Source organism: Balaenoptera acutorostrata, chromosome 11, assembly GCF_949987535.1.
Source record: "Balaenoptera acutorostrata chromosome 11, mBalAcu1.1, whole genome shotgun sequence".
In the NCBI taxonomy this organism is placed as follows: Eukaryota; Metazoa; Chordata; class Mammalia; order Artiodactyla; family Balaenopteridae; genus Balaenoptera; species Balaenoptera acutorostrata.
The window spans coordinates 16525580-16552343 of NC_080074.1; the positions used below are offsets into that span (position 1 = coordinate 16525580).

At 37.2% G+C, this 26764-nt stretch overlaps 1 protein-coding gene across 1 annotated transcript in view; it reads right to left on the reverse strand.

Moving 5' to 3' along the window:
- POLR3B (RNA polymerase III subunit B) overlaps nt 1-26764 on the reverse strand; it is a 117975-nt gene that overhangs the window by 60511 nt on the left and 30700 nt on the right. The window contains exons 10-14 of the mRNA XM_007165735.3: nt 23853-23975; nt 18474-18593; nt 14472-14606; nt 3057-3218; nt 234-434 (exon numbers count right to left, since the gene is read on the reverse strand). Coding sequence (XP_007165797.2) covers nt 234-434; nt 3057-3218; nt 14472-14606; nt 18474-18593; nt 23853-23975 — 741 coding nt within the window. The remainder of the gene's footprint in view (nt 1-233; nt 435-3056; nt 3219-14471; nt 14607-18473; nt 18594-23852; nt 23976-26764) is intronic.

Sequence of the window (26764 nt, forward strand, 5' to 3'; positions counted from 1 at the left end):
ACAAGCAAGAAAATTTGGACAATATTTCTATTTAGGTGAGATAATAAATCAAAGACTTCTGTAGGTACTGTTCAGGAATGATACCGATGACATTCTGATGGCTGCATCAACGTTTCTCTGCCAGATACGTGGCTGACCCCAAAAAGGATACAGCCTGGGGGAACGGGAGAAGAAGCAGAGCATCACCAACAGGCATGACCTCTGACACAGCGGAGACTCCTTGGGGACCTTACCTCTCCTTCAGGAGTGTCCGAAGGGCACAGCATTCCCCACTGAGACGGCTGGAGGGATCGAGGACCACTCACTTTTCTTGTTTTTTCAAACTGGGAAGAGATTCTTGTCATCATGCCCAGTGCGGATATATATGACAAGCGAGATAGCACCTGAGTCACACCCTGGCGATCCATTTTAAATCTCTTCAGAGACCAATTTCCCTGAAGGGAGAGGAAAGACATGCGACTACCCCTGAGCCATTCATGCGGCCTGATGCTCTGCAGTCACTCGGAGAGGCTCAGCATAGGAACTGCTTGTTTGTGAAATTAGAGCCATGATATATATTCAGAAATCAAAATGTCACAATTAAAATTTAGCCAAGTTACTCACCGGGGTTTTCTAGGAATTTAATGAATAGTACCTATATCTAGCAATCACCTCAGAATGCTTCAACGTATCAACATTATCACATCAGAGTGGGTATTTTCAGAAGAACTAATTATATTCTGAACAAGCCAGTTCAACCAAAGATTTCCACTGGAAGCAATAAGCTAACTAATAGAACACTAGCAGTTTCTACACACATTTAAGGTAAAACTAGCTTGAAGTTCAAAGAGATAATTTCATGTTGGAATGTGCCATTATCTGGATGTCTTCCAAAATTAGTCTTAATGAGAGGCAAATATAGCAATAGAAAAAAGACTCTAACAGCAGTTATCAGGGAAAATGAATAAATATAGGCTTCTTAATCAAGGCTAAAAATTGCACATATATTCATATTAATAAATATTATATATCTTCTTTGGCTACCATGTCAATCTTAAAATAGATTCATATGAAATAAATTTTAAACATTAAATTTACCTTATCTCCTATGCATTAAAAGTACTGAAATATATTAAATATATTATTTTATAGTGGTATTAATTATACACATTAAATATTCTCAAGGATAATTCAAGATTAAGGTTAGGAATCATTAAGTTTTCAACTCATGGTAACGTGAATTAATAGAAAATAGTATGCAGAGAAAAAGCAAAGTAGAAAACAAAATGTCAAAAAGTGATTGATTCAATGATCTTTCTGATTCAAAAGGGAAAAAATTACATCTGCTAAACAGTGGTTCTTCATTTTTTTAATAATCTGATGAAAGCTATGACTATTCTCGAGAAAAATGCACATAGGAGCACAAACACAAAATTTGCCTTCAATTTCAAGGAAGGACTCATGGATCCCAGATTAAAACCCCTCACAGTAGAAAAACTCATCTGTTTGAATTTAAATATTTCACTTCAGGGGACCTCCTCAAAAATTAAAGTTTAAGCATTATTTCAGTGAAGATCTATCACTTCAGCAACTTGAGTTTTTGATAGAGTGGAAAAAAGCTAAAACCTAGGAAGAAACTTGATGCATTACAAAGCAAAGAAATGGAGCAAACACACTGATCCCACAAGTTAACTTCTCATATTGCTTGTTCAGTTAACTCCTTTTATTCTTTGAATGAGAATGAACCTAGTAAACTGACTTATGACCAGAAAGTAAGAGCAAGGAAGATAAATATTCAGCACAGAATTCAACTAAGACAGCAGCTGCTGGCAAATAGGAAGTAGATGGGGAGTGAAGCCGAGATGTTCAGCAAGATAATCTGTTCCAATATTCTTCAGGAGTTTTAAAAAGGGAGAGAGGAGAAACAGACAAAGGGTCTAAAACTGCTCCTCTGAGAAAATATATTTGTTGAAAATAGTCTACATATGACAACAATCACAATTTTAGAAGTTGATCTTTTTCTGGTTGCCTACAGATTGGGGTTCACCTGTAACAAGGCCTACTACTGATTTTCCTAATAAGCAGTCTGCTCCCAGAGGTAAAGTGGTGTCACTTAGGGGCAACACAACTACTCAAAACAGCTATTCTGACCTGAAAATCATGGGTCAAAAGCAAGGAAAAGTCATTCTAACAGAAGTGTGTTCAACTGCTCTTTGGAGGCTTCTCTTCAAATATTCAGGAATCTACTTCCAGACAAGTTTGGGCCACAGGAGTATGAGGGGCCTAAAGAGGCACAAAGGCCAGGTTCCCCTCAGGTCTAGATGGAGCTGTCATGGAGAGGGTTGCTCACACAGACCCACTGCAAATTTCTCAAGTCAAGTAGGGCAGCAAGTCGGCCACTAATTCTTTCATTGTTAAGGGAGTCCACGTGCTACACTATACTATTCTTTTGTTGGGACCAAATCCCATCCATAAAACTAATTTTATGTCTGGCATACAAAACGTGAACAAGACTTTATCAGATAGACCTATAGATGTTACGCTTTAAGAAAGGGAGCAAAAACCTATCTGATAACCCTTTATGAACAGCCGGAGGCCCTGAACACACAGCAGCTGCTGAGGCCTGAATTCATCACTCACGTGAGAACAGCTGATAGCTCTCTGAGGAATATAAACCTACAATGAAATGAAACATTTTGTACTGTTTTGGACAAATGTTGTCATTAATAAACCTACTTGTAATATATCAGTTTTATTACAGAAAAAAATGGGGAAAAGTATCCATTGAAAGAATGGTTATTAATGGTTAAACTAAAAGATTTTTCCTTTATGTAAAGGTATATCTATTTTCTTATTGCCTCATATAACAGGAACTATAATTTGGCAATGAAGTCATATAGTAGTAAAATTCCTACTGATTTAAACTGTAGACTATCTTTCAAAGTAGAAAATTTATGACTTAAATACATATATATATATTTTTCACCTAGATTCTCAAAGTATCAGTACTTTAAATTTCCCACTGAACAGATTTACAAATAAGTTACAAAACTCTACCCAAATGACTGAAGACTTACGGTTGAAATGGCATTCACCATGCCATTGGTAATCTGGTCCTGACGCATATGTTTCACGACATCAAACTGGGCTGCTCTTTGCTTAGGAATCACCTGGTCTGCAATCTTCTTCATTTCAGAATTAAATTTTTTGAACAAATCTTCAAAAAGAAGAGATAAAAGCTAAAGGAAAAAAAAAGTATATGGTGAACTTTCAAAATGCATTACTAGCTTATTTACTAAGTTTTAGGTCCTTATTAAACTTTGCTTAAAAAAAGATGGAGAAACTGCTTAAAACTGAAAAAAATATATTTTAAAATTCAATTTGATAAACATGTACTTTTATTGATATATGTGCTTATCACTATGCTTGGTGTTGGGAATAAGAGCAAAGATGACAATCCCTGCATTCAAAGATTTTTAATTTAGACCAGTCACTCCCAGACTGAGATTTCATTGACCAGTGACCTAAATAAATGAAGAAAATATTCATGGATGAGAAGACACTTTTAAGATTACTAATTTTCCCCAAATTGATCTACATTTCCAATGCAACTCTAATCAAAATCCCCAGGTTTTTAATGAAAATTGAGGCTAACTCTAAAATTTATGTGGAAAAGCTAAGACCCTAAAATAGCCAAGACACTCCTGAAAAAGAAGGCAAATGGACTGATTAATGTATAGATATAAACTGACCAGTGGACAGAACAAAGAGCCCAGAAACAAACAACACATATATTGAAATTTGTCGTATGATAGAGATGGCATTTCAGATCAGTAAGGAAATGAAAGACTACAAATAAATGGTGCTAGGACAACTGGTTATTCATTTCAGAAACAAATGAAACTGTATTCCTTACTTCATTCCATACCCAAAAATCCATTCCAGATAGACTAAAGAACAAATACCAAAGGCATAAGCTTAAAATATAAAGAGTACTAACTATTAAAAAGAAGAAAGGGTTGACAAATTAAAATTACAAACAAACTTCTAGAATTAAAAGATACCATAAAGTTAAAAAAAAAAAAATCCAGACTGGGAGAAGATACCAGCAACACATGTAACTGACAAAAAACTGGATCCAAAGAACACCAAAAAAATCTTAAAACCAATAAGGAAAATACAAACAATCCAAAAGACATTTAAGAAAAAACAGGAATGGTCAATAAGCATATGAAAAAGAGGCTCAACCTCATTAGTAATGAAGGAAATGCAAATTAAGCCCACGAGGAGATGGCACTGTGCACCTGCTAGATGAGACAAAAATGTTTAATTTTGACACTAAGTCATAGGATGGAGACCATCAGGACTTATGTACAGTGCAGTGTACAAATACTTGGGAAACTAGTTTGACACTCTCCAGTCAAGTTGAAGATTTAACTTGATTCCATGACTGGGCAATCCTATTTGTAGAAACTCTGTCATGTAGGCACCAGAAGATATGAATAAAAATGTTCATTTTTTTAAAAAAAGGGAAGTCATACAAAGGTCTTGATAAGTAGGATGGATAAAGGGATATTTATCATATGTATCATATCTTTACACAATTGAATACAAAAATGAAAGTGAAATACAGGGGCATGAAACAATATAGATGAATCTTTAAAACAATGTTAAATGAAGAAAAAAAGTTGCAGAAGAACATATATGATATGAATCTATTTTTATAAAACTCAAAAACTCAAAAATAATACCAAGTTCTTGGATTGGAATAATCAAATATTGTTAAAATGACCATACTACCCAAGGCAATCTGCAGATTCAATGCAATCCCTATCAAATTACCAATGGCATTTTTCACAGACCTAGGACAAATAATTTTAAAATTTGTATGGAAACACAAAAGACCCCAGATAGCCAAAACAATCTTGAGAAAGAAGAACAGAGCTGGAGGAATCACGTTCCCTGACTTCAGACTACACTACAAAGCTACAGGAATCAAAACAGTATGGTACTGGCACAAAAACAGACACATAGATCAATGGAACAGGATAGAAAGCCCAGAAATAAACCCACGCACTTATGGTCAATTAATCTACGACAAAGGAGGCAAGAATACACAATGGAGAAAAGACAGTCTTTTCATTAAGTGGTGCTGGGAAAAATTGGACAGCTACATGTAAAAGAATGAAATTAAAACATTCTACATGTAAGTGATATCATATGATATCTGTCTTTGTCTGACTTACTTCACTCAGTATGACATATGTGGAATCTAAAAAAATGATATAAATTAACCTATTTACAAAACAGAAATAGAGTCACAGATGTAGAAAACAAACTTATGGTTACTAAGGGGAAAGGGTTGTGGAGAGGGATAAATTGGGAGACTGGGATTGACATACACACACTACTATATATAAAAGAGATTGAAACTAACACAACATTGTAAATCAATTGTACCCCAATAAAAATTTTTTTTAAAAAAAGAGACAACTAATAAGAACTTACTGCATAGCACAGGAAACTCTACTCAATACTCTGTAATGACCTATATGGCAACAGAATCTAAAAAAGAGTGAATATATGTACATGTATAACTGATTCACTTTGTTGTACAGCAGAAACTAACACAACATTGTAAATCAACTAACTCTAATAAAAATTAATTTTAAAAATAAATAAAACATTCTCTAACACTATATATTAAAAAAAAAACTCAAAATGGATTAAAGACCTAAATGTAAGACTGGATCCTAGAGGAAAATATAGGCAGAACACTCTTTGACATAAATCGCAGCAATGTTTTTTTTGGATCCATCTCCTAGAGTAATGGAAATAAAAACAAAAATAAATAAATTGAACCTAGTTAAACTTAAAAGCTTTTGCACAGCAAAGGAAACCATCAGCAAAATGAAAAGAAAACCGACAGAATGGGAGAAAATACTGCAAACAATGTGACTGACAAGAGATCAATTTCCAAAATAGACAAACAGCTCATACAGCTCAATATCAAAAAAACAAACAACTCAATCAAAAAATGGGCAGAAGATCTAAATAGACATTTCTCCAAAGAAGACACACAGATGGCCAACAGGCACATGAAAAAATGCTCAAAATTGCTATTAGAGAAATGCAAATCAAAACTACAATGAGGTATCACCTCACACCAGTCAGAATGGCCATCATTAAAAAGTCTACAAATAACAAATGTTGGAGAGGGTGGAGAAACAGGAACCTTCCTACACTGTTGGTGGGAATGTAAATTTGTAGAGCCACTATGGAGAACAGTATGGAGGTTCCTTAAAAAACTAAAAATAGACTTACCATATGATCCAGCAATCCCACTCCTGGGCCTATATCCTGAGAAAACTATAATTTGAAAAGATACATGCACCCCAATGTTCATTGCTGCACTATTTACAATAGCCAAGACATGGAAGCAACCTAAATGTCCACTGACAGATAAATGGATAAAGAAGATGTGGTAGATATATACAATGGAATATTACTCAGCCATAAAAAAAGAATGAAATAATGCCATTCGAAGCAACATGGTTGGACCCAGTGATTATCATACTAAGTGAAGTAAGTCAGATAGAGAAAGATAAATATCTTATGATATCACTTATATGTGGAATCTAAAAAATGATATAAATGAACTTATTTACAAAACAGAAATAGATGCACAGACATAGAAAACAAACTTATGGTTACCAAAAAGGAAAAGGGTAGGGGGGAGAGGATAAATTAGGAGCGTAGGATTAACAGATACACACTACTATATGTAAAATAGATAAACAAGGACCTACTGGATAGCACAAGGAACTATACACAGTATCTTGTAATAACCTATAACGGAAAAGAATCTGAAAAAGAATATAAATCTACATACATACAAACACACAAACATATATATAACTGAATCACTCTGCTGTACACCTGAAACACAACATTGTAAATCAACTATACTTCAATAAAAAAAAGTGATACTTATATTGTAATAAACTATTTTAAAAATTTTAAATAAATGATGCAATAAAAAAGAAAATAATAAGTACTCAAATTCAGGATAGTGGGGAAAAGAGAAGACAGAGTAAGGAAGAAATATATAAGTAAATGAAATGGTAATTAATGGTCAATTATTAAGAATTACTTAAGTTGGTAGTGGATTTGAGGGTGTTGATTTTATTTGTCCCCTTCATAACTTACATATCTGTGACATTTTTATTTATACTTTTTATGTTAAAAATTATATAATAAATGATATAAACCATGGTAACCATGGAAAACAAATCAATGGGATGGAATAGGAAGTCAAAAAAATAGACTAGGATGGTTCTGTCTCCAGAATTGATGGAGTAGCTCCTATCAGATGGATTCATCTGCTCATAAAAATTATAAACGCTGGACAAAATATTGAAACTATTTGAAGGCACTGGAGAGTAAAAGCAGGCAGAAACTGGAGGAAAGTTGACACTTATCGAAAGTGCATTTCCGTTTTTAAGGCTTTTCAACTAAGGGTAGGACACATTTACAAAAAGGGTCCAAGCTACATTGGAAGCTAAAACTTGGAGACAGACCCACAGTTTTACTGGATTGAAGGACCAGAGGGAAAAGATCTGAGCCACCACGGTAGCTGGAAAGTGAGAGGAAATTCACAGAAAGGAGAGAACCACAAATAAAATCAACACCCTCAAATCCACTACCAACTTAATCTTGGGAGAAAACCCCAAGATTATGTATATAAACTTTGCCCAACTCTCTGGCTGACCCCTGAACTACACATTGAAAGGTGTGGCCCATGTCCCCTACTGCCCCAAATCAGGTGTGGGTTGTGACTGCTTTTTTCAATAAAGTCTTTTTTCAATAAAGTAAAGTAAGTGAAGCTGTGACTTTTAAGACCAGGTCATTAAGGCCACGCAGATTCTCTTGTGCACGTGAAACTCACTTGGAGTCCTGAGCCACTCTGATGCCACAGCACTGGAATGGTCAAGACTGAGCTGAGCCCAGCCTTCCAGACACCCCACCACCTCCGGCAGAACAACTACTAACCGAGCTCCATGTGAAACAGAAGAATCACACAGCCGAATCACAATCCTGCCTGAATTCCTGACCCACAAAATTGTGAGATACAACAAAACGGTGATTGTCTTAAGCCATGCAATGCAGAAACAGATATAACCAGAACACCATTTATATACAGTTCGCAATACTAAATAAGTGGCTTACGACAAATAAATAGCAGGCATACTTCTTCAATAATCAAACATATTATTACAACTACTTAAATTCCCCTGCAAAATTAATTATATTCGTTTTTTTTTCCTTTATAGAGGAAGAAAAAAGTAGGATATATTTGTAATCTAAGCTACCTAACCAAACAGTAATGTAATATTGGGGGACATTATATATGCACCCATTATACAGTTAAACAGGAATTCTGAAGTTCAGTGAAATCTTGTAAGCTAAAGATTTTCCAAATTTCACACTATTCTTGAATGCTTATAACCCACTGGTAGTTTTTTGACTCAAAATGAAGACATTAAAACCAATGAGTCTCCTCCAAACACTGCTGAAGAAAGCATTTCCTGAGTGGAACGTTACTTTACACTCTTCCCCCTTAAGGTAGACAAGTCCTTCCACTTTTCTACTACAATCAACTTTGCAGATGGGAAAGCCAGGATCCTGAACTTGATTTACCATGTCAGAAGTGTTCTAAAAAGAAAACTTCCTCCTCTGAGAGCTTAATCCTATCTTCCACTCAGACCCAGCAGTTTCCTTCACGGAAGAAAGAGTATGGGAATGGAAGCAGGTGCAGGGGAGGAGAGGGATGGAGAAGCCCATTTCAGCAACTTCCTGTGTAAACTGGCAAAAGGAACTTGAATAAGCATCCTGAACAGAAGCAAATGCCCTTAACCTAAACCACAAAAGCTCAGCTCTATTTTAATTAGTTCCTTACACTTAGACTTTTGTGTCTCAAATTATGACAAAGTTTTTTTGGATTCTAGCTGAATTTGTTGTAGCCCCCTGATTCAAGCACAAGGAAATGCCCCGGTACTAAACAAGTAAAATGTAAGAGCACACTCAACAAAACTAATGCCTCATTAATAAATTTCTCCACCCTTAAAATTTCAACGTAAGAGAAATAACGTTCTCCAGTTCACAGAGCAGTGAGAAGCTACAAGGCCAAGTCACACAATAAGCCACATTATTTAGGTCAAGAGTAAAATGATTAAAAGGGATGGAATGCTGGTGATAATATTCAATACCTTTCATTGCTAGCATGAGGCCTTTCAGCCTGCCTAAGACAGGAGCACTAAAGAGCAAATTATATTTAAGAAAAAATGCTGACAGCTCATCAATTGATTTTCAATGAAAATGCTAAAAAAAATTAATAAAGAAGCTAAGCTGCTGAAATACAGTTTCACCAATTAGCTTAATGTCAGAGAATTCTAATTAGGCGTCTTGAGATTGCTATTTAGTGTTTAAGCCTTCAGAGTGCCAAATTCTCCTTTTCACACAAGCTGGTTGCAAAATTAAAGACATTAGGCAGCCTTAATTACATTATCAGAACAGCTGGGATTAGGCAATCTCTGAAGTCAAGACGGCATTCTTTTGTCACAGGGTGGAAATCCCTGGCTTTCCAGGGTGCCGGATTTTGGTGCCGTTCCATATCTCACCCATACAAAGCAAGCTGCATTAGAAACAAAAAAATTTGCAGACGAAGAATAGAGTAATGCTCAGCAAATAATGAACACATTACTGAAAAAGAAAAGGTAGGTGAAAAGATTAAGCCTGAAATCGGTAGGTTTTGCTAACACCTCTATTGGCGGCTGGCCGGCCAGCCCTCTGGTGGCAGTGAGACTAAGGGAAAGCTCTGTGAACCCGCTTGGCCAGTGGATACAGCTCTGTTATCTAAAGCTGAAGCACATTTATACTCCCTCATCCCATGGGGTGTGAAATTAGCAGCTATTGTTTTTACACAGTTTTGCCAACACAATGTCTTTTATGTCTTTACATTGTTTATAAAGCAATGTTTTCTTGCACATGGGAACCCTCTTTTTAATTCTAATTTTTTAAGCAACAGGATAGTCTCTCCTCTCCCCTCTCAGCTCCATGCCTTAGTCCTCCAAACACCCAACATTTTTTTTAAAGGACTCATTTAACAGCATGATTTCTTTTCCAATTAAAAAACTGTAAAAATTGGGACGGTTGGTGGTGGGGATTCACACAGTCCCCTGAACAGTGGTCAATCTGAGGTGGCCAAAAACCCACCTGTTGGCAGTAGCCATTAACCAAACAGAACTTCCCAAGTATTCCAGGCATTAATTTTTTCTCAAAACCTAAAACTGCTCTTATTTTTCAATTCCAGTTTTTTACATTTTAGACATGGTAATTAATATCTGCTGTTACCATTCCAGCAACCATCACTGTCATCTGGAATATTGTGTAGTCTCCTAACTGGTCCATTCCTGGTCTGTTCATCTCCAAATCAGATCTCTTAAACTGAACATCAGATGGTGTCACTTCCCCGATTATAACTCTCTCGTGGTTTTCCACTGCATGCGAAATTAAATCCAAAACTCTTCCCATGGCCTACGATGCTAGTTCTACAACGTCCTCTCTCACCACCCCTAAACCTCACACTCCAGCCACAATGGTCCTCTTCCAGTTCCTCCAATACAGGCGCTGCCTGGGGGTGTATGTTGCTTATGCGGGTCTCTTGATGGAATGCAGTTCCTGAGGTTGCGTGAGACTGGCTTCTCCTCACTCAAGTCTCAGCTGGAATGTCTGAGGGCTCGGCTTAAAATATAGCACTTTTTCAAAGAGGTCTTTCCTGACCATCCAGAATAAAGTAACACCCCTTCCCCCAACCAACATCCCAACTCTCTCTCTAATATTAATTAGTCTGTTTTTGGTTTGCCTTAAACACTTACGACCATCTAATATCACACTTATTTACTGTTTACTTGTTCCTTGTTTGTTTGTCTCCTCTACCAAAATGTACACTGTTGACAGCAGGTGCCCCATCAAGTCTCATTCACTATTGTATCTCCGGTGTCTAGTACTTTATCTGGGGACAGAGAGATGAATATGAATGTAAGTGGTTCCTGCCCTCAATGAGTTTACAGTCTAAAGGGAGAAAGAAGCGTGCAGGTAGAGAATTGTACAGTAATTCAGCATGCAAATAAAGACCTAAACGACCGAGCTACTAACTACTCCTGGGGTTCACAGGTGGTTTCAAAGAGGGCGACTCAAAGAATGATGAAGGCGTAGGAGCCCCTCATTATGGGGAGGGAGAAGGGGAGATAAGGGAGGGGCAACTTAGGCAGAAGGCATAACTCAAAGGATGAAAGAGTATCACACTGTGTTTGGGAAGGAGTGGCTCGCCTTGGCATGAGATGAGGCTGGAAAGGCACAGAGGGGCAAGATCATCAAGGACCCTGACAAGCCTGCTAAAGAGTCTACACCTGGGGACTTCCCTGGCGGTCCAGTGGTTAAGACTTCACCTTCCTGTGCAGGGGGTGCGGGATCGATCCCTGGTCAGGGAGCTAAGATCCCACGTGCCTCGCAGCCAAAAAAAAAAAGTCTACACCTGGTTCTGTAGAGCAGTAAGACTGTGTTTATGAACTTCACAGAGGAGTTTCAGGGGAAGGGCAAACAGGCAGAGAAACAAGCCCTTACACCCCACCTCAACCAGAGAGGCTCAACTTTTATCTATTTCAATATTGGGATTCTGAGTAAGACTTCATGCTTTAAAATTCTTGAAACTCACATCTGAAGCTCAGGCCTGCTGAGGGATGCTCCTGGGAAATGGACCTGTGCTTCACCCAATCTCACAGTAAATGCTCACGAATGTGTTGGGATGGCTTTGCACCAGGTAAATAGGCAGGCACCTGGCCAGAGCCTCCAGAACAGACAGATGGGAGGGGCAGGTGAGAATCAGAGAAAGCACATAAAAAGATTCAAACGTACTAATGCTGTGTTCACTCCTGAGTTGGGACATGTGAATATTTGCTTTATTGAGTCTTAATACACAAACACACATACGTGTTATATATAGTCTTGTATGCATGAAAATTTTCATAACTAAAAAGCACATACACAAAAGCAGGCATATGTCAATTTCTGTGGCAACACACACATTTAATGATTAAATCCCCACTAAGTAAGCAGACATACTGCTTTGAATATACGTTTCATACTAATGAGGACAAAATGTTCCTTTATGTGATTTCTTCTAAAACTGCAAAGCCTGACTCCAAACTTGCCCTTGACAAAGGACCCCAAAGGAGGCCAGAAAACTCAGCATAAATTCACACAGGCCTGAATGTCCACAAACCATGAGTTTCCAACAGTAAAACTTTAAAAAGCCAGTTAATAAAGATATTTGTATATGCATAGGGTGTCTCTGGAAGGATAGAGGGGATGAAGAGAAAAGTGACCATTACCGGGGGGAGGAACTGAGAACTGGGTCAGGTGAAAGAGTGAGGGGGTCAGAGTGGGAGAAAGACTCATTTTCACTGTAAACTTCCTTGTAATTGTTTGAAAGTCTTTTTACTGTGCTAATATGTTATGTTTTAAAAACATTTTTACTGTGTATTATTAGTTTTATTTTAATATCTGCTGTTTTACAATGTTGACTGTTATATTATTTTTTAATCATAACATTGTTCTTTAAAAATTAAAAATACTTGCTTAAATTGGTAAGACAAATAACCACAAGAATGGGGGAAGGAACATCTTACAGCCCAGCTATGGTTGAAAGAACTATACAGAATGTTTCAGCTGTTCGCTGCAAGGAGACAGGATTCAGAGGTTTACAGCCAAGTTAACTGCCTTAAAACAAACAAACATTCTTTAGAGGAATAAAACAGAATCCCGAGTCTCTACCATTCATCATCCACAATGTCCATGAGGATACAATCCAAGACTGTTACACACATAAAGAAAAAGGAGAACATGACCCATACTCAAGAGAAAATTTAATCAAGAGATTGATCCGGAGATGACTGATATGTTGGAATTAGACCAGGATTCTAAAACAGATGTTAAAGTTCAAGGATGTAAATGAAAATATGGTTGTGATGAATAAACAAACAAGAAATCTCAGTAGAGAAAAAATACCCAAATGAAATTTCTACAACTGAAAAACACAATATCTAAACTAAAAAATTAACTGGATGAGTGTAATAGCATATTAGAGACAACATAAGAAAAAGTAAGGGAACCTGAAAATAGATCAATAGAAATTATCCAATCTGAACAAGAGAGTAAAATTGAAAAAAAATCAAGAGCCTTAATACCAAAGGGTCTAACAATATAATCTGAGTCAGAAGGAGAAGAGAGAATAGTACAAAAAAGATATTTGAAGAAATATCAAAGACTTAAAGACTAAAAATGTCTCAAATTTGGTTAGACATAAATTTACAGACTTAAGAACTTAGTGAACCCTAAGTAGGATATTAACAGAGACCACCACACCAAGGCACTTCATTAAAACCAAAGATAGGGACTTCCCTGGTGGCACAGTGGATAAGACTCTGCACTCCCAATGCAGAGGGCCTGGGGTCAATCCCTGGTCAAGGAACTAGATCCCACACGCATGCCGCAACTAAGAGTTTGCATGCCACAAGTAAGGAGCCCGCCTGCTGCAAACAAGGAGCCCACGTGCTGCAACTAAGGAGTTGGCAAACTGCAACTAAAGAGCCCTGGAGCCACAACTAAGGAGCCTGCCTGCCACAACTAAGACCCACCACAACCGAGACCCAGCGCAACCAACCAACCAACCAACCAACCAACTAACTAACTAAATAAATAAAACAGAGAGAAAATATCAAAAGCAGCCAGTCTATATTCTAGCTGTTTGATTTAAAGGGAATTTCTGATTTAAATGCTGAAACATGAAGTTTCAAAGTTTTAGACACCTGTTACCCAGTTGAAAGGGATACATACTCTCAAAATAAGATAAAATTTATCAGGCTAAGACTGAAAATGAGATAAAAGATGTCCTCACTAACCTACTTCTACTACATCACCAAAAAAGTTAGGCGATTGTTTACTTGTTTATTGTCTATCTCTCTCACTAGACTATATGGACTAAGAGAAAATGGACCTTTGTCTGTCTTATTTTCCCTGTATACCAGTTTCTAGAACTATGCCTGGCACACGATAGGAGTTTAATAAATATTTGTTAACTGAATAAATGATATTACTTAAAGCCATACATCACGTCCTACATTAAACAGAATGAGGGTAAACATCTCAAAAAAAGATATAATATAGGTAACACTATTAACATATTTAAAGAACTAAGAGTTTTCATAGCAATTGTTAAGTCAAAGAGATAGTCATGTGTGAATGCTTATACTCCAAATATACAAAACCTATATTCCATTCAACCATCTCTTCCTCCTATCTAAAATGAACACTAAATTAATTTTTATTCAGGAAAATAAAATAAGATTTCTGACATAAAATAATTAAATCACCTGTCCTGCCAACTCCAATCGCTTGTTACCATAATAATCTCTGTCGTCAACTTTATTATCTCCTTGGGCCAGAATTACTCTTCGCACCATCACTGCGGTATAGATACATTTGGCTCGGAAATTGAATTCTTTAACCTGTAATTCAGAAATCAGAGAAAATTTTTGAGACAATGCACATTAAAATTTAAGGTGCCTCAAGAAAACAGTCAGTGTTATCATATTTAAATAAGAAAATAATGAATTGTTTTGATTCTCCCTATTCAAAGAAATTCAACTAGTCTATAAACTTCCTGAGAGCTGAGATGATGACTTTTCATCTTTGTACTCAATACCTGTGGTAGCTTTTCTTCAAAGATGACCACCATCAACTCCTTCCCTCCCTATATGTTTTATGCCATTCCTTCATTAAGAGGTGGAGTCCATCACCCCCTTTGGGTTGGCCTGTAAACTAGAAGTTTCCACTTCCTTTTTCTAAAAGTCCTGAAGTACCATGTGAGAAGTCTAGGACACTCTGTTGGGGAGAAAAGGGCCACTTGGAAAAGCAATGAGGAGCCAGAGATATGAGTGAAGATGCATCTTGGATGCCCACCCCAGTCGAACCTTTGGATGACTCCATCCTCAGCTGCTATCTGTGTGCAACTTCATGAGACCCAAACTGAGAATGTCCTTCCCCACCACTGAGCCCAGGCAAACCAGAGAACCATGAGAGAGAGCAATAAACAGTTATCTTAAGCCATTAAGTTTTGGAAATGTTTGTTATGCAGCAATAAATAACAGGAATGGTACATTGTCAGGACTCACCAAATATCTATAGAATGAATCAACAGACTGATGAATAAATTTGCTGCAAATGTTCTATTCAATCTTCTCTTCTACAACTGAAATCTACATCAACAAATCTGGCCCAATCAGTAAGTTAAATCAGAACTGGTTAAATCATTGCCCTGGTTTGTTTGGGGAGACAAAAACCTTAGGTAACTAGGTAAATTCTTTCTCTACAACCTAAACGATGAGTTCTGAGAGTACGGACTAAGCTTCTGCCAATTCTAAGGAACATTTTATAGGCTTGTCTATAGAAAATTCATATTATAAAATTTCTGTTTTACTTTCCTTAATCATTGAGTAAGATCCCAATGATATCCTATTAAGTTTATCACTATGACAGATTAAAGAACAGCAACCGGTCTCCTTCACACATTTTTCTGTTGCTGCTAAGGAATTACACTAAATAATATAGGATGTTAGAAATTCTGTATATGTTTCCAAAAGTTCATTCTCCTTCAAAGGAAGTTTCATATCTTCATTAGGTCAATTTATCTCCTTTTTATTACTGAGAACTTCAGAATGTGTTAAAAGAAATATGTTAATTTTGGAATGTGGTAAGAGAAAAAAGCAGCCCTAAAAGCTATTTTGTCATCCTGTACTCACAAAACAATTACATCAATAAGAAAGGTTGGACTAAATCTAGATTTTCAAAAAGAAAAGTCTCTGGTCCATCCTCAAACAAACAAACAAAAAAACCCTACAACCATAACACCAATTACCACAACACTAAGCAGAAGAACCCAGTCTTTGAGTAGCTATAAGTAATTTACATTCTCAGTAGGTATTTACAAACTGTATGGTCCTCCATTCAGATACATCTAATTTATTCTTTTTTCTGATTTTAATGTGGTGAGTTACATTGAACATGTAACTCTTCTAGTTGTATTTACTTTTTTTGTTAATGAAAAAAATGAAGCAAATTTTCATTAACCAAATTTTCAACTTTTAACAAAGTCTGTATCACGTGTTTATTTTGCATAAATAGTGGGAGATTCTCCCAAGACATTTATAAGTAGAAATAAATATGGATATTTACAGCAGATGCCCCACTGCACTTTAAAAGGCACTTGAACATTAACTCATTTTGCCATTCCCCCCTTTTTAAACTACTATATGCTGAAAAGTAAACCTTAGGTCTAAATTGAAAAAATAAGTTAATACTGAGCCCATTTTTCCTACTGATATGGAGAGTGGGAATCCTTTAATCTAGTAGCTGACATCACTTTTTGGTAGAATGCCAATAATAGTTCTGTTATCCCTTGGTGAGCTATCTGAAAGAGGGAGAGAAAAAAGACCTACGAAAGGAGCTTGGAACACTGAAACAGAATTGTTATCGCCAAAACTCTGGAGTCCTTTTAATATTAGCTTGGAGGAAAAAGAGGTCTTAGGCATCTTGGGGAAACCCTTAGAGCAGTGGTTTCCAAATTTTAGTGTGCATGATAATCATTGCAGGGCCTGTTAGAACAGATTGCTGGGCCCCACTCCCAGAGTGTCTGACTCAGTATGTCTGTGGTAGAGTCCAAGAACTTCTGGCAAGTCCCCAGGTGATGCTGACTCTACTACGTAGTCTGAAACACTCGCACTTCCAAGGAACTGAGAGGCCGGGCTTCGGAGCCAAAGCCTCAAGTACAAGTGCAGGGACTGCTGAGCATCCTGCCCATCTCTCTCCCTCTAGGTAGACACATCTGAACCAGTGCTTTCTACATTTTACTCATTCAAGTACCACCATCAAGATTACTGTCATATCTCTGTAACACTTAAAGTACTAATTATTTAATATTTTTAGGCAACTTTAAACAACTCATTTTTAAGTAAGCTTCATCTATACAATACCATAAAATCCTAAATACCACAGAAATGGATTTAATGTGCTAGTTGTATTTTTTCTAATAAGTACATAATTATTTAAAGAAAAATGTCCTTATATCATCTAAAATCATCTCTAACAGTATTCTTTGGTTAATATTGTCCTAAACCATTCTGGAAAATGAAGGTCTTTTCTTGGTTTATCTATTCTGACTTTACTCCTCACTGGATCATATATAACAAAACTTCTTTTTTAAAAAAATTTACTTATTTTATTTATTTATTTTGGCTGCATTGGGTCTTCGTTGCTGCGCGTGGGCTCTCTCTGGTTGCGGCGAGCAGGGGCTACTCTTCATTGCAGTGCGCGGGCTTCTCATCGCGGTGGCTTCTCTTGTTGCGGAGCACAGGCTCTAGGCACACGGGCTTCAGTAGTTGTAGCACGCGGGCTCAGTAGCTGTGGCTCATGGGCTTAATTGCTCCATGGCATGTGGGATTTTCCCGGACCAGGGCTCGAACCCGTGTACCCTGCGTTACGAGGTGGATTCTTAACCACTGCACCACCAGGGAAGTCCCAAAAATTTACCATTTTTATATGTACATTTCTGAGGCATTAGGTACATTCTCAATGTTATATTACCATCACTATCATAGATACTTATTAAAATATTGGATGGGCTTATCTCCTCGAGACACGGGTTCGAGCCCTGGTCTGGGAAGATTCCAGCCCATGAGCCACAACTACTGAGCCCGTGTGCCACAACTACTGAAGCCCGTGCGCCTAGAGCCCGTGCTCCGCAACAAGAGAAACCACGGCAATGAGAAGCCCATGCACCGCAACGAAGAGTAGCCCCCACTCACCACAACTAGAGGAAGCCCGCACGCAGCAATGAAGACCCAACACAGCCAAAAATAAATACATAAATAAATAAATTTTTTTAACAAAAGGTAAATTTTATGTTATGTATATTTTACCACAATTTTTAAAAAAGTATCCATATGAGCAAGGCACTGTAAGCTCGTTTTAAGTTATTTAAAAATATCTAAGACACCATCCCTGTCCTTCAAAATGGTGAAATCTAATAGCAGTGTTACTATATACATGAATATAAAAAACTGTAATTTTGGATTGAAAGAAGAACCAAGAGAGAGTAAACATGATGATGATACAATACAGCTAACATTCTCTGAGTACAAATAAACTATTGATAATGGAAGCTTATTTCCAGGGCAGTCACTGGAGAGTCCTCTTTAGGATTCTCTCTTTTCTTAAGGAGGTATACTTTAATTAATGTAAACTTGTATTCAAAATTCTTTAACAGAAATGCATGGACCCCACAATGATCATTATTCAGTTGCAAGGGGGTTACTCACTGGTACATGGGTCAGAATGGTAGAAGCCAGGAGCTCTCTTGCTTCTTCTATTTTGGTTTTCTTTGGTCCACCTCCCCACATCCTTTGCCTTCTTACTTTGTTCCCTATATATTTTAATGCCTATAAAAAACAGAATATATTTATAATAATGTTTGAATGACATCATCAGAAAGAATTTGTTAAACTACCCGTACATGACACTATAAGCAAAACAGACAAGGATCCTGGTTATAGAGAAAGCTGAATTGGTCCTAGTCAAAAATCAACATTTGTCATAAATCAATGACAAAGTAGCATTTACATGCTATTTAATACACTGGTTCCTTTTTTATTTTATAATTTGTTTTCTTACTATAAAATTGATACATGATCATTGTAGGAAATTTAGAAAATACAGAGGAGATAGATGTATCAGCCATCAAATTTAGAAAATACAGAGGAGATAGATGTATCAGCCATCAAATTTAGAAAATACAGAGGAGATAGATCACCCAGCCAACTCTGGGTGGAGGCACCCAGAGAGCACCACAGTCTATAGTTAACACTTTGGGGTAGTAGTTTTTCCCCTCAAAAAGGAATTACACCATGTATGACCTCTATCCTGAAATCAACAAAGCATTGCTGAAAGAAAACAAAATCTAAATAAATTGAGGGTTATGCCATTTTCATGGACTGGAACATATAATAGTGTTAAGATGGCTTACTGTTAAAATTCTCTACAAACTGACCAAGAGATATATCATAATTGCTAACTATACTCCTGGCAGGCTTTTTAAAAAACAAAAATTGATTGATTCCAAAATATATATGAAAATGAAAAAGAATAGCCGAAACAATCCTGAAAAAGTCAGAGGATTTACATTACGTGATTTCAACTATAAAGCTATAGTAATCAAGACAGTGTGATGAGAGGGTAAGGACAAACGGATCAATGGAAGAGAATAACAAGTCCGGAAATAAACCACACTTTTATGGTCAATTGATTTTTGACAAAAGTGCCAAAGCAATTCAATGGACGAAGGAAAGTCTTTTCAATAAATGATGTCAAAACAACTAAATATCCATAAAGTAAAAAATTAACCTTGACCCTTATTTCACACCAAATAGAAAAATTAGTTTAAGATGGATTTTAGACATAAACATAAAAACTAAAACTATAACGCTTCCAGAATAAAACATAGGAGAATATGTTACTGCTCTTGGGGTAGGCAAAGATTTCTTTAAATGGAAATCAATAACCATAAAAAAACAAATAAAAACACCCTATTGATAATCAGATTTTATCAAAATTAAAAACTGCTCATCACAGTTAAGATAATGAATAGGGAAGTAATGGGCTGGGAGAAAATGCCTGCAATACATAAACCTGACGAGGGATTTATATCCAGGATGTATGTATATATATTTTTTAATTTTATTTTTATCTTTTTTTATATTTATATTTTTTAAAGAGGACTCTGAAATTCAATACTAAAAAGGCAACTCAATAAGGAAAACGAGCAAAAGATTTGGACAGACACCTCACAAAGGAAATCGATAAGCACATGAAAAAGTGTTCAACATCCTTAGTCATCTGGAAAATGCATGATTAAAACCACAATGAGATACCACCAAACACCCACTAGAATAGCTAAAGTTAAAAAGACTGACAACACTGAATGTTGGTGAGGATGTGAAGCAATCAGAACTCTCAGACACAGCTGGGGGGACAGCAAAATGGTACCATCACTTTGGAAAAAGATCTGGCAGTTCCAACTTTATAAAAGTTACATACACAACTGCTTTTTGATCCAGCAATTCTACACCTAGGTATTTATCCAAGAGAAATGCCAAACTGTTCAGGCAGAGACTTGTACACAAACATTTACGGCAGTTTTATTCGTTAACAGGAAAAGAGTGAAACAAACCAAACGTCCATCAACAGGGAAAGATAACAAACTGTGGTATATTCATACAATGGAACACTACTCAGCAATAAAAAGGAACATGGGAATTCCCTTGTGGTCCAGTGGTTAGGACTCTGTGCTTTCACTGCAGGGGCGCAGGTTCAATCCCTAGTCGGGGAACTAAGAACCTACAAGCTGCGCAGTGTGGCCAAATTAAAAAAAAAAAAGACAAAAAAAACACACAGAAAACAAAAAAACAATAAAAAGGAACAGACCACATGGATAGATGACATAAAGAGGAACAACTTGGCTGAATCTAAGACAATACGCTCAACAAAAAAAGCTGGACACCAAGAAGTTTACACTGCATAATTCCATATATAAAATTCTAGAACAGGCAAAAGTAATCTATGGTGAAAAAATAAGATCAGTGGGGGAAGAAGATAATAGAGGTGAAAACTAACTAGGAGGGGCATGAGGGAACTTTCTGGGGTAATGGCAATATTCTATATCTTATAAAAATTATACAATTAAGATTTGTACTTATCAGTGTATATACATTTTACCTAAAAACTGAAATATTAAAAACTAATCAAGTAATAGGTGAGAAGGAGGCAGAGATTTAGATGAAACAAGAATGGCAAAGTGTTTTTAATTGTTGAAGCTGGGTGATAAGCACATGGGGTTCATAATACTATTCCATATACTTTGTATATGTTGAAATTTTTCCATAAAAAAAAGTTTGAAAAGAAGAGGATAATGTGGTTCTTATTATTTTGTAAAAGCAATTAATGCTTTTTTTTTTTTTTTTTTTTTAGCTGGTTTTCAGTTAGAAGAAAGGGCTGATTCCTTATCCTGGAATTCCTGTCCCCAGTTACCTGCCTGGGAAATTTCTTCTCCATGCTGCAAAACCTAGATCAGGTATCACTTCCCCTTTGAAGCCTTTCCTAACCACACTCCTTTCTCTGTGCTATTTTAATTCCTTATGTATAAAGAATTGAGTACTTCCATTCATATTCAGATCACACTATATTTTAATTGTCTATTTACCTGTATGTCTCTCTTACTAGATGACATGTCATCTTTTTCCTCGATTCCTAATGACTAAAATAGTGCCTAGAACTAAATGGAACTCCTCTGTTAAGACTAGACATCAAATCTAGGAATCTTCCCTGCTTAAAAAAAGGTCATTTAGAGTGTAAAATAAACTAAGACCTTTAAAACACAAGCTGCGGTAACCTAGCAGTAAGTAGTAACTAAGTAACTGACTGAGGCAAGTCAGCAGTTGGTGGGAACCACGAATAGATAGGCGCTTCAGTTTTCCCTAAACTGAGCTGTCTTCATTAAATTTTGGTCTTCTAGTTCCCTTGGGAAAGAGGCTAAAGATTCTTCACTTCTTTGAGCAAGAAACAGAGGAACACAGGGGAGCCTGGTATTCTTTCTGATGTAGCAGAAAGTCACCTTTTCCCTAGAATACCTAATAAAGTTGCCAGGGGTTCACAGTGTGAGGGTTAGGGTAAGAGCCCAATCTGTTCATAAACAGGCCAAGACGACACCCCTAGTGCATCCTATCCTCCCAAAACGGTAATAACTAATTTCTTCTCTATTTATCAGAGCCCCTGGCAATGAAAATGTAAAACATCCGTGACCAATATAACAGCAAAAAGGCTTTGTGAGCAGAAGTGGAGGAGTCACTGAAAAGGGAAGCATTAAAGACAAAACAAAACACAGATTTTAAGCAATCCACTAAAGTGCCATGTCGTCAAAAGTTCTATTATGTAAGATAAAGTGTACTTGCTACATTTTCGATTAGAATAACATAAAATATTCATGTTACCCTAACTCATATGTTCAATTTATCAACCATTTTGGATTACCTGTGCCACTGTAACCTTTCATCAGTTGCAAATAATTAATCTTTGCTTTAATCCAGCATACAGAGAACAAGCCATCTCAAAATTCTACTTCCTGTTTGTCTTTCTCACGTTAGGAACATTTGTCTTTCTTAAGTTAAATAACTGCACATTCTCCTCATCTTTTAACTGAACTTTTCCAGTTCTGTTAGCTAAAATTTTCTGTCAGTACCTATTGAAGAGAAATAAATGAATGTTTAGCCCCTGCTCAAATAGCTTTACAGTGAAAAGGTTATCTGACCAACAATGATGATGTTTGTAATAAATGAATAATGGATCGCACTTAATCCACAGGGGTAGCATTAAGGCAAATCGTTCTTCCAAGGCATTATACAGCTTTAAAGCATAGAGTGTGTCTTCCAAAAGTGAGCCAATTCCTCGGTGTTTCTTAACGTTTTCTCTTCACGTTCTTGGAGCCCCTGGACAACGTAATTTCAGTTTATAACAAAAATGCATATTCACTAAATATTTCACTTTCAGTGAAGAGCAAAATTAGAATCACCTAAATCCAAACAACTTTTCCTGATGCTGCCTGCCTGATAACTAGAGTTGACTGTTAATTAACTGCAGAAAAAGAAGGCAGTGATAAGAATAATCCCTACTGATTTGTGCTTTTGAATTATATGTACTTACATATGACAATCAACCTTCCTAAATGTTTGACTCAGTCTATGAAACTATCAAGACTGGTTTGACTTTTCAGAACACATACTAACAGATATAAGATGCTATCTCTAATAACATCCTGGGTGACAAAAGCATCATGGAATTTATACCTTGTAAGCAACCCACAGAACAGACAATATATGTATGGATATATAAGAATTGTCCATTGTGCTTCTACAGTAAGGAATTCCTACCTCCCAGGATGACTATGAGGAATGTCACTATTGATTTACACTTAGGAAAGCACTTCACAAATGTATAACTAAAAATCCTAAGTATGGCAATTAGGGCTCCCTGTCACATAGGAAGGGAAGTGCAATTATTTTGATTATGTTTAGCATATATACAGTTTTCTAACTTCATCTTTGAGTCTTGTCCTACAATCCACAGGTTGCAACTGGTAGTGCCCAAGGCAGGTCAACAAAGGCTCTGTAGTGGTAAAGGGGTTCTAAACCTGGGTGTTTCTTGCTGGACACACTGGAATTCAGGAAAAGGGATACAGACCACATAAAACTGGATGCTGAAAGCAACTGGAAGTAGGGAATAACAAGGAATATTAAAGAGAAACACATGAAAAAAAAAAACTTTCTACACTAGAGTTGCTGTAGTTTAAAAACTTGTATCACTCAGGCAAATAAGGAAAAGAAGAGTACTTGCTATCCTATCAGAACAAAAGCCTCTTGGTCCCCCCGCTTCTAAGTTACACACCAAAGGCTGATAATTTGTCTAGGCAAACTCCTTCCTCCAATCCCTCAAATAATGAGTCAAAGAAGCTTCTCTACCACTCCTCCCATCTCCCCAACATCCTCCCCAAACCTATACCCTTAAAAGTCACTGCATCTGATGCTTTATCAATGAGCGGCATTAAATCTCCGATTCCCTTTCATAGCAAGGGACAACGTGAAAAGACACACCTGCATCTGTGTGAAAATCTGAGCTTTCTGGCACTCTTCCAAACTGGGCCCAAATGCAGCCATCACGTGCTCCTCTGTTCCAATCATCTGCACAATTTCCTGGTCACTCTCAACACCCATGGCCTAGGAAGGAAAGAAAAGATAGAATGAGTGTTGGCTTTGTGTTAACTCACTGACATTTGCTTATGCTAATTTGGCATTGTTTGTGGGTATTACTTCTAAGCAAAAGCTAGCTCTTTTCTCAGAAACAGTGCCATCTGGCATTGGCAGCCATCGCCCAAGCTGCAGAAGAACCTGAAACAGAAATTTTGATTAGGAAGAGGAAAACAAACATTCTCAAGCACTTTTTGTATGTGTACTGTCTTCTATAATTTAAAGTATCCTATGATTTTCATCATGAGAAAGGAAGTAGGGAGGTATAGTGGAGACACTGGTCACAGTTACAAAGGCAAACTGAAAAAAAACAAAACAAAACAAGACAAAACAGGCAAAGAGCAGTAAATCAGAAAATATGCTTGGCTGAAAATAAACAGAACCCCAATTAGTTTTGCCACAAGATTAATTTCTCTGAGAACTGTCAAATCATGCACCTTCAGGCTAAAAGAATTTTTCTTAACGGATGTTTTACCTCACTATTCTAGAGATATCAAGCTCTACTTTATGCAGGTTTTTAAAGAGATTTTTATAAAACCAAGAACACACTTAGGTTTAAGAAACCCACTTATCTTTAAGTGTTTCAAGGTGGCAGCCGGCAACGCAGGTCTTTGTAGATTCCATATGGTACTAAGGCTTACTCCTTCACACATTTGCCTGGCATTCTGCCGTATCAAGAAATACAGCATAATCTCACTAAACCTCTCTTGGCAGAGAAGCGAAGGGGAAAGTTATGTTTGCATTAAAATTCTTCCTTTAGCTACACAGAGAAAAGAGAACCAGGGGTACTTGTCTAGTTAAACTTTAATGATCTAGTTCTCAGTTCTTCTCCACACACAAGAGAGAAGGAAAAAGGAATTTTGAGTCTGATGCAGAACATGGAGAACATGAACCTGAGTACAACGGAAAGGGAACCTCTCCAAAGCCAAGAGAGAATGTCAACAACAGGCCTGACAACCACTATTACACGTCACCTCCTCCACCCCAGTTTCTTCATTTGTCACGACAGGGCACAACAAGGCCCCTTCCGGCTCAACATTCTACAACTCTACATTTGAATTTTAGTAGTCTGTATCTTAAAATTCGATTTGGATACCTTAGGATCAGATGTAAGCTTACTGAAAGTTTTGAAGCTTTCGGGGGCAGTTAAATAGATGCTATGTCCCTTTCAGGCCAACTGTGATGGTTTTGAAAACGTTCACGAATTCTTTGACACTCTCTTCAAAAGGTAAAGACTAATTCTCCTCCCCTTGAGTGTGGGCTAAACTTAATGACTCATTTATACAGAAAAGGTGGAAACGACTGTATGACCCTGGAGCCTCGGTCATGGAAGGCACTGCCGCTTCCTGCTGGCTCCCTTGTGGCAGCCAGCGGCCATGTCATGGAGACACTCAAGCATCCATGGAAGGTCCAGTGGTGAGGAGCAAAGGCTCTTACCCTGAGGGTGAGCCACTCTCCAGCTCCAATCCGGCCTTCAGACCACTGTAGCCCTGGCTGACACCTCGACTCATGAAAGACCCTGAGCCAGAAGCATTCAGCCAAGCAATGCCCTAACCCCTCACCAACAGAGACTCTGCTGTAATTTATTATTCAGCACAGATAACTAATAGACCAACTTTGGGAATTAAATCTACTAAACTTAAAAAAAAATATTTTAAGTGTATAACTTGTTTTGTTCAAAAAAAGTTTTGTTTAGTGAACAAATAAAGAAGTTCTAAGGATACAGATCTCTTTTTTATATGTTAATTTTCATGTTTTTTTAATCTCTGATATGATGCACTTATTCAAATGGACACTAGACACCAACTCCAAAAATTACACAAATTCATTAAGACATTTAGTCTTTCATGGATTAAAGAAGAAAGCATCCTAAAAAATTATCAGTTCTAATTTTTAAACAAATGAAAAAAAAAAACCCAAAAAACTGGATTATCCTTTGACCAAACACACTGAGTTGCATCTACTCCAATGGTGATGGCGTATATGTAGAGCCACCTGCACTTCCTACTTGGTCTGCCAAGTAGCCACTCAGAAACATCAGATGAGAATACTTCTCTGTGAAAAGCTAAATAGAATATAGGTTAATTTTTACTTGTCAATCTCTCAAAATAATGTTATATGGGTTTCAATGGAACCAAAACAGTTTTAAAAAAACAATACTAAGGCAATAGTTTGCAGTCACTGTTCTCTAAAACCTTTGATGTGAAACTTTGTAACTAATGCACCTCTCTTCTCAGAGGAAAGCCCGAACACTAAAAAGAGACCTATACAGCAGGGGTCCCCAACTCCCTAGCTGTGGACGGTACCGGTACGCAGCCTGATAGGAACTGAGCCGCACAGCAGGAGGTGAGTGGCGGGCGAGCAAGCGAAGCTTCATCTGCCGCTCCCCATCGCTCCCCATCGCTCCCCATCGCTCGCGTTACCGCCTGAACCATCCCCCCTGCTGCCCCATCCGTGGAAAAACTGTCTTCCACGAAACTGGTCCCTGGTGCCAAAAAGGTTGGGGAACCGCTGCTCTACAGGACAGATGGCAAACCAAGCAACAGGAAAAAGTCTCACTAAAACATAAATAGAATCCTAGAGTTGAAATGGCAGTGGCTTTCTGGTTGAGCCCCCTTTCTTTAGGCAAGTTAACATCTAAATCATCTGAATGCCACCTATATTACCTTAATACTGTTTAGTTCAGTAATCTCCAAGTAAAAAAGGCTATATACTTGATTGCCTCTTTTGGTGTTTAATAATGAAAAAGTCCTTCCTTA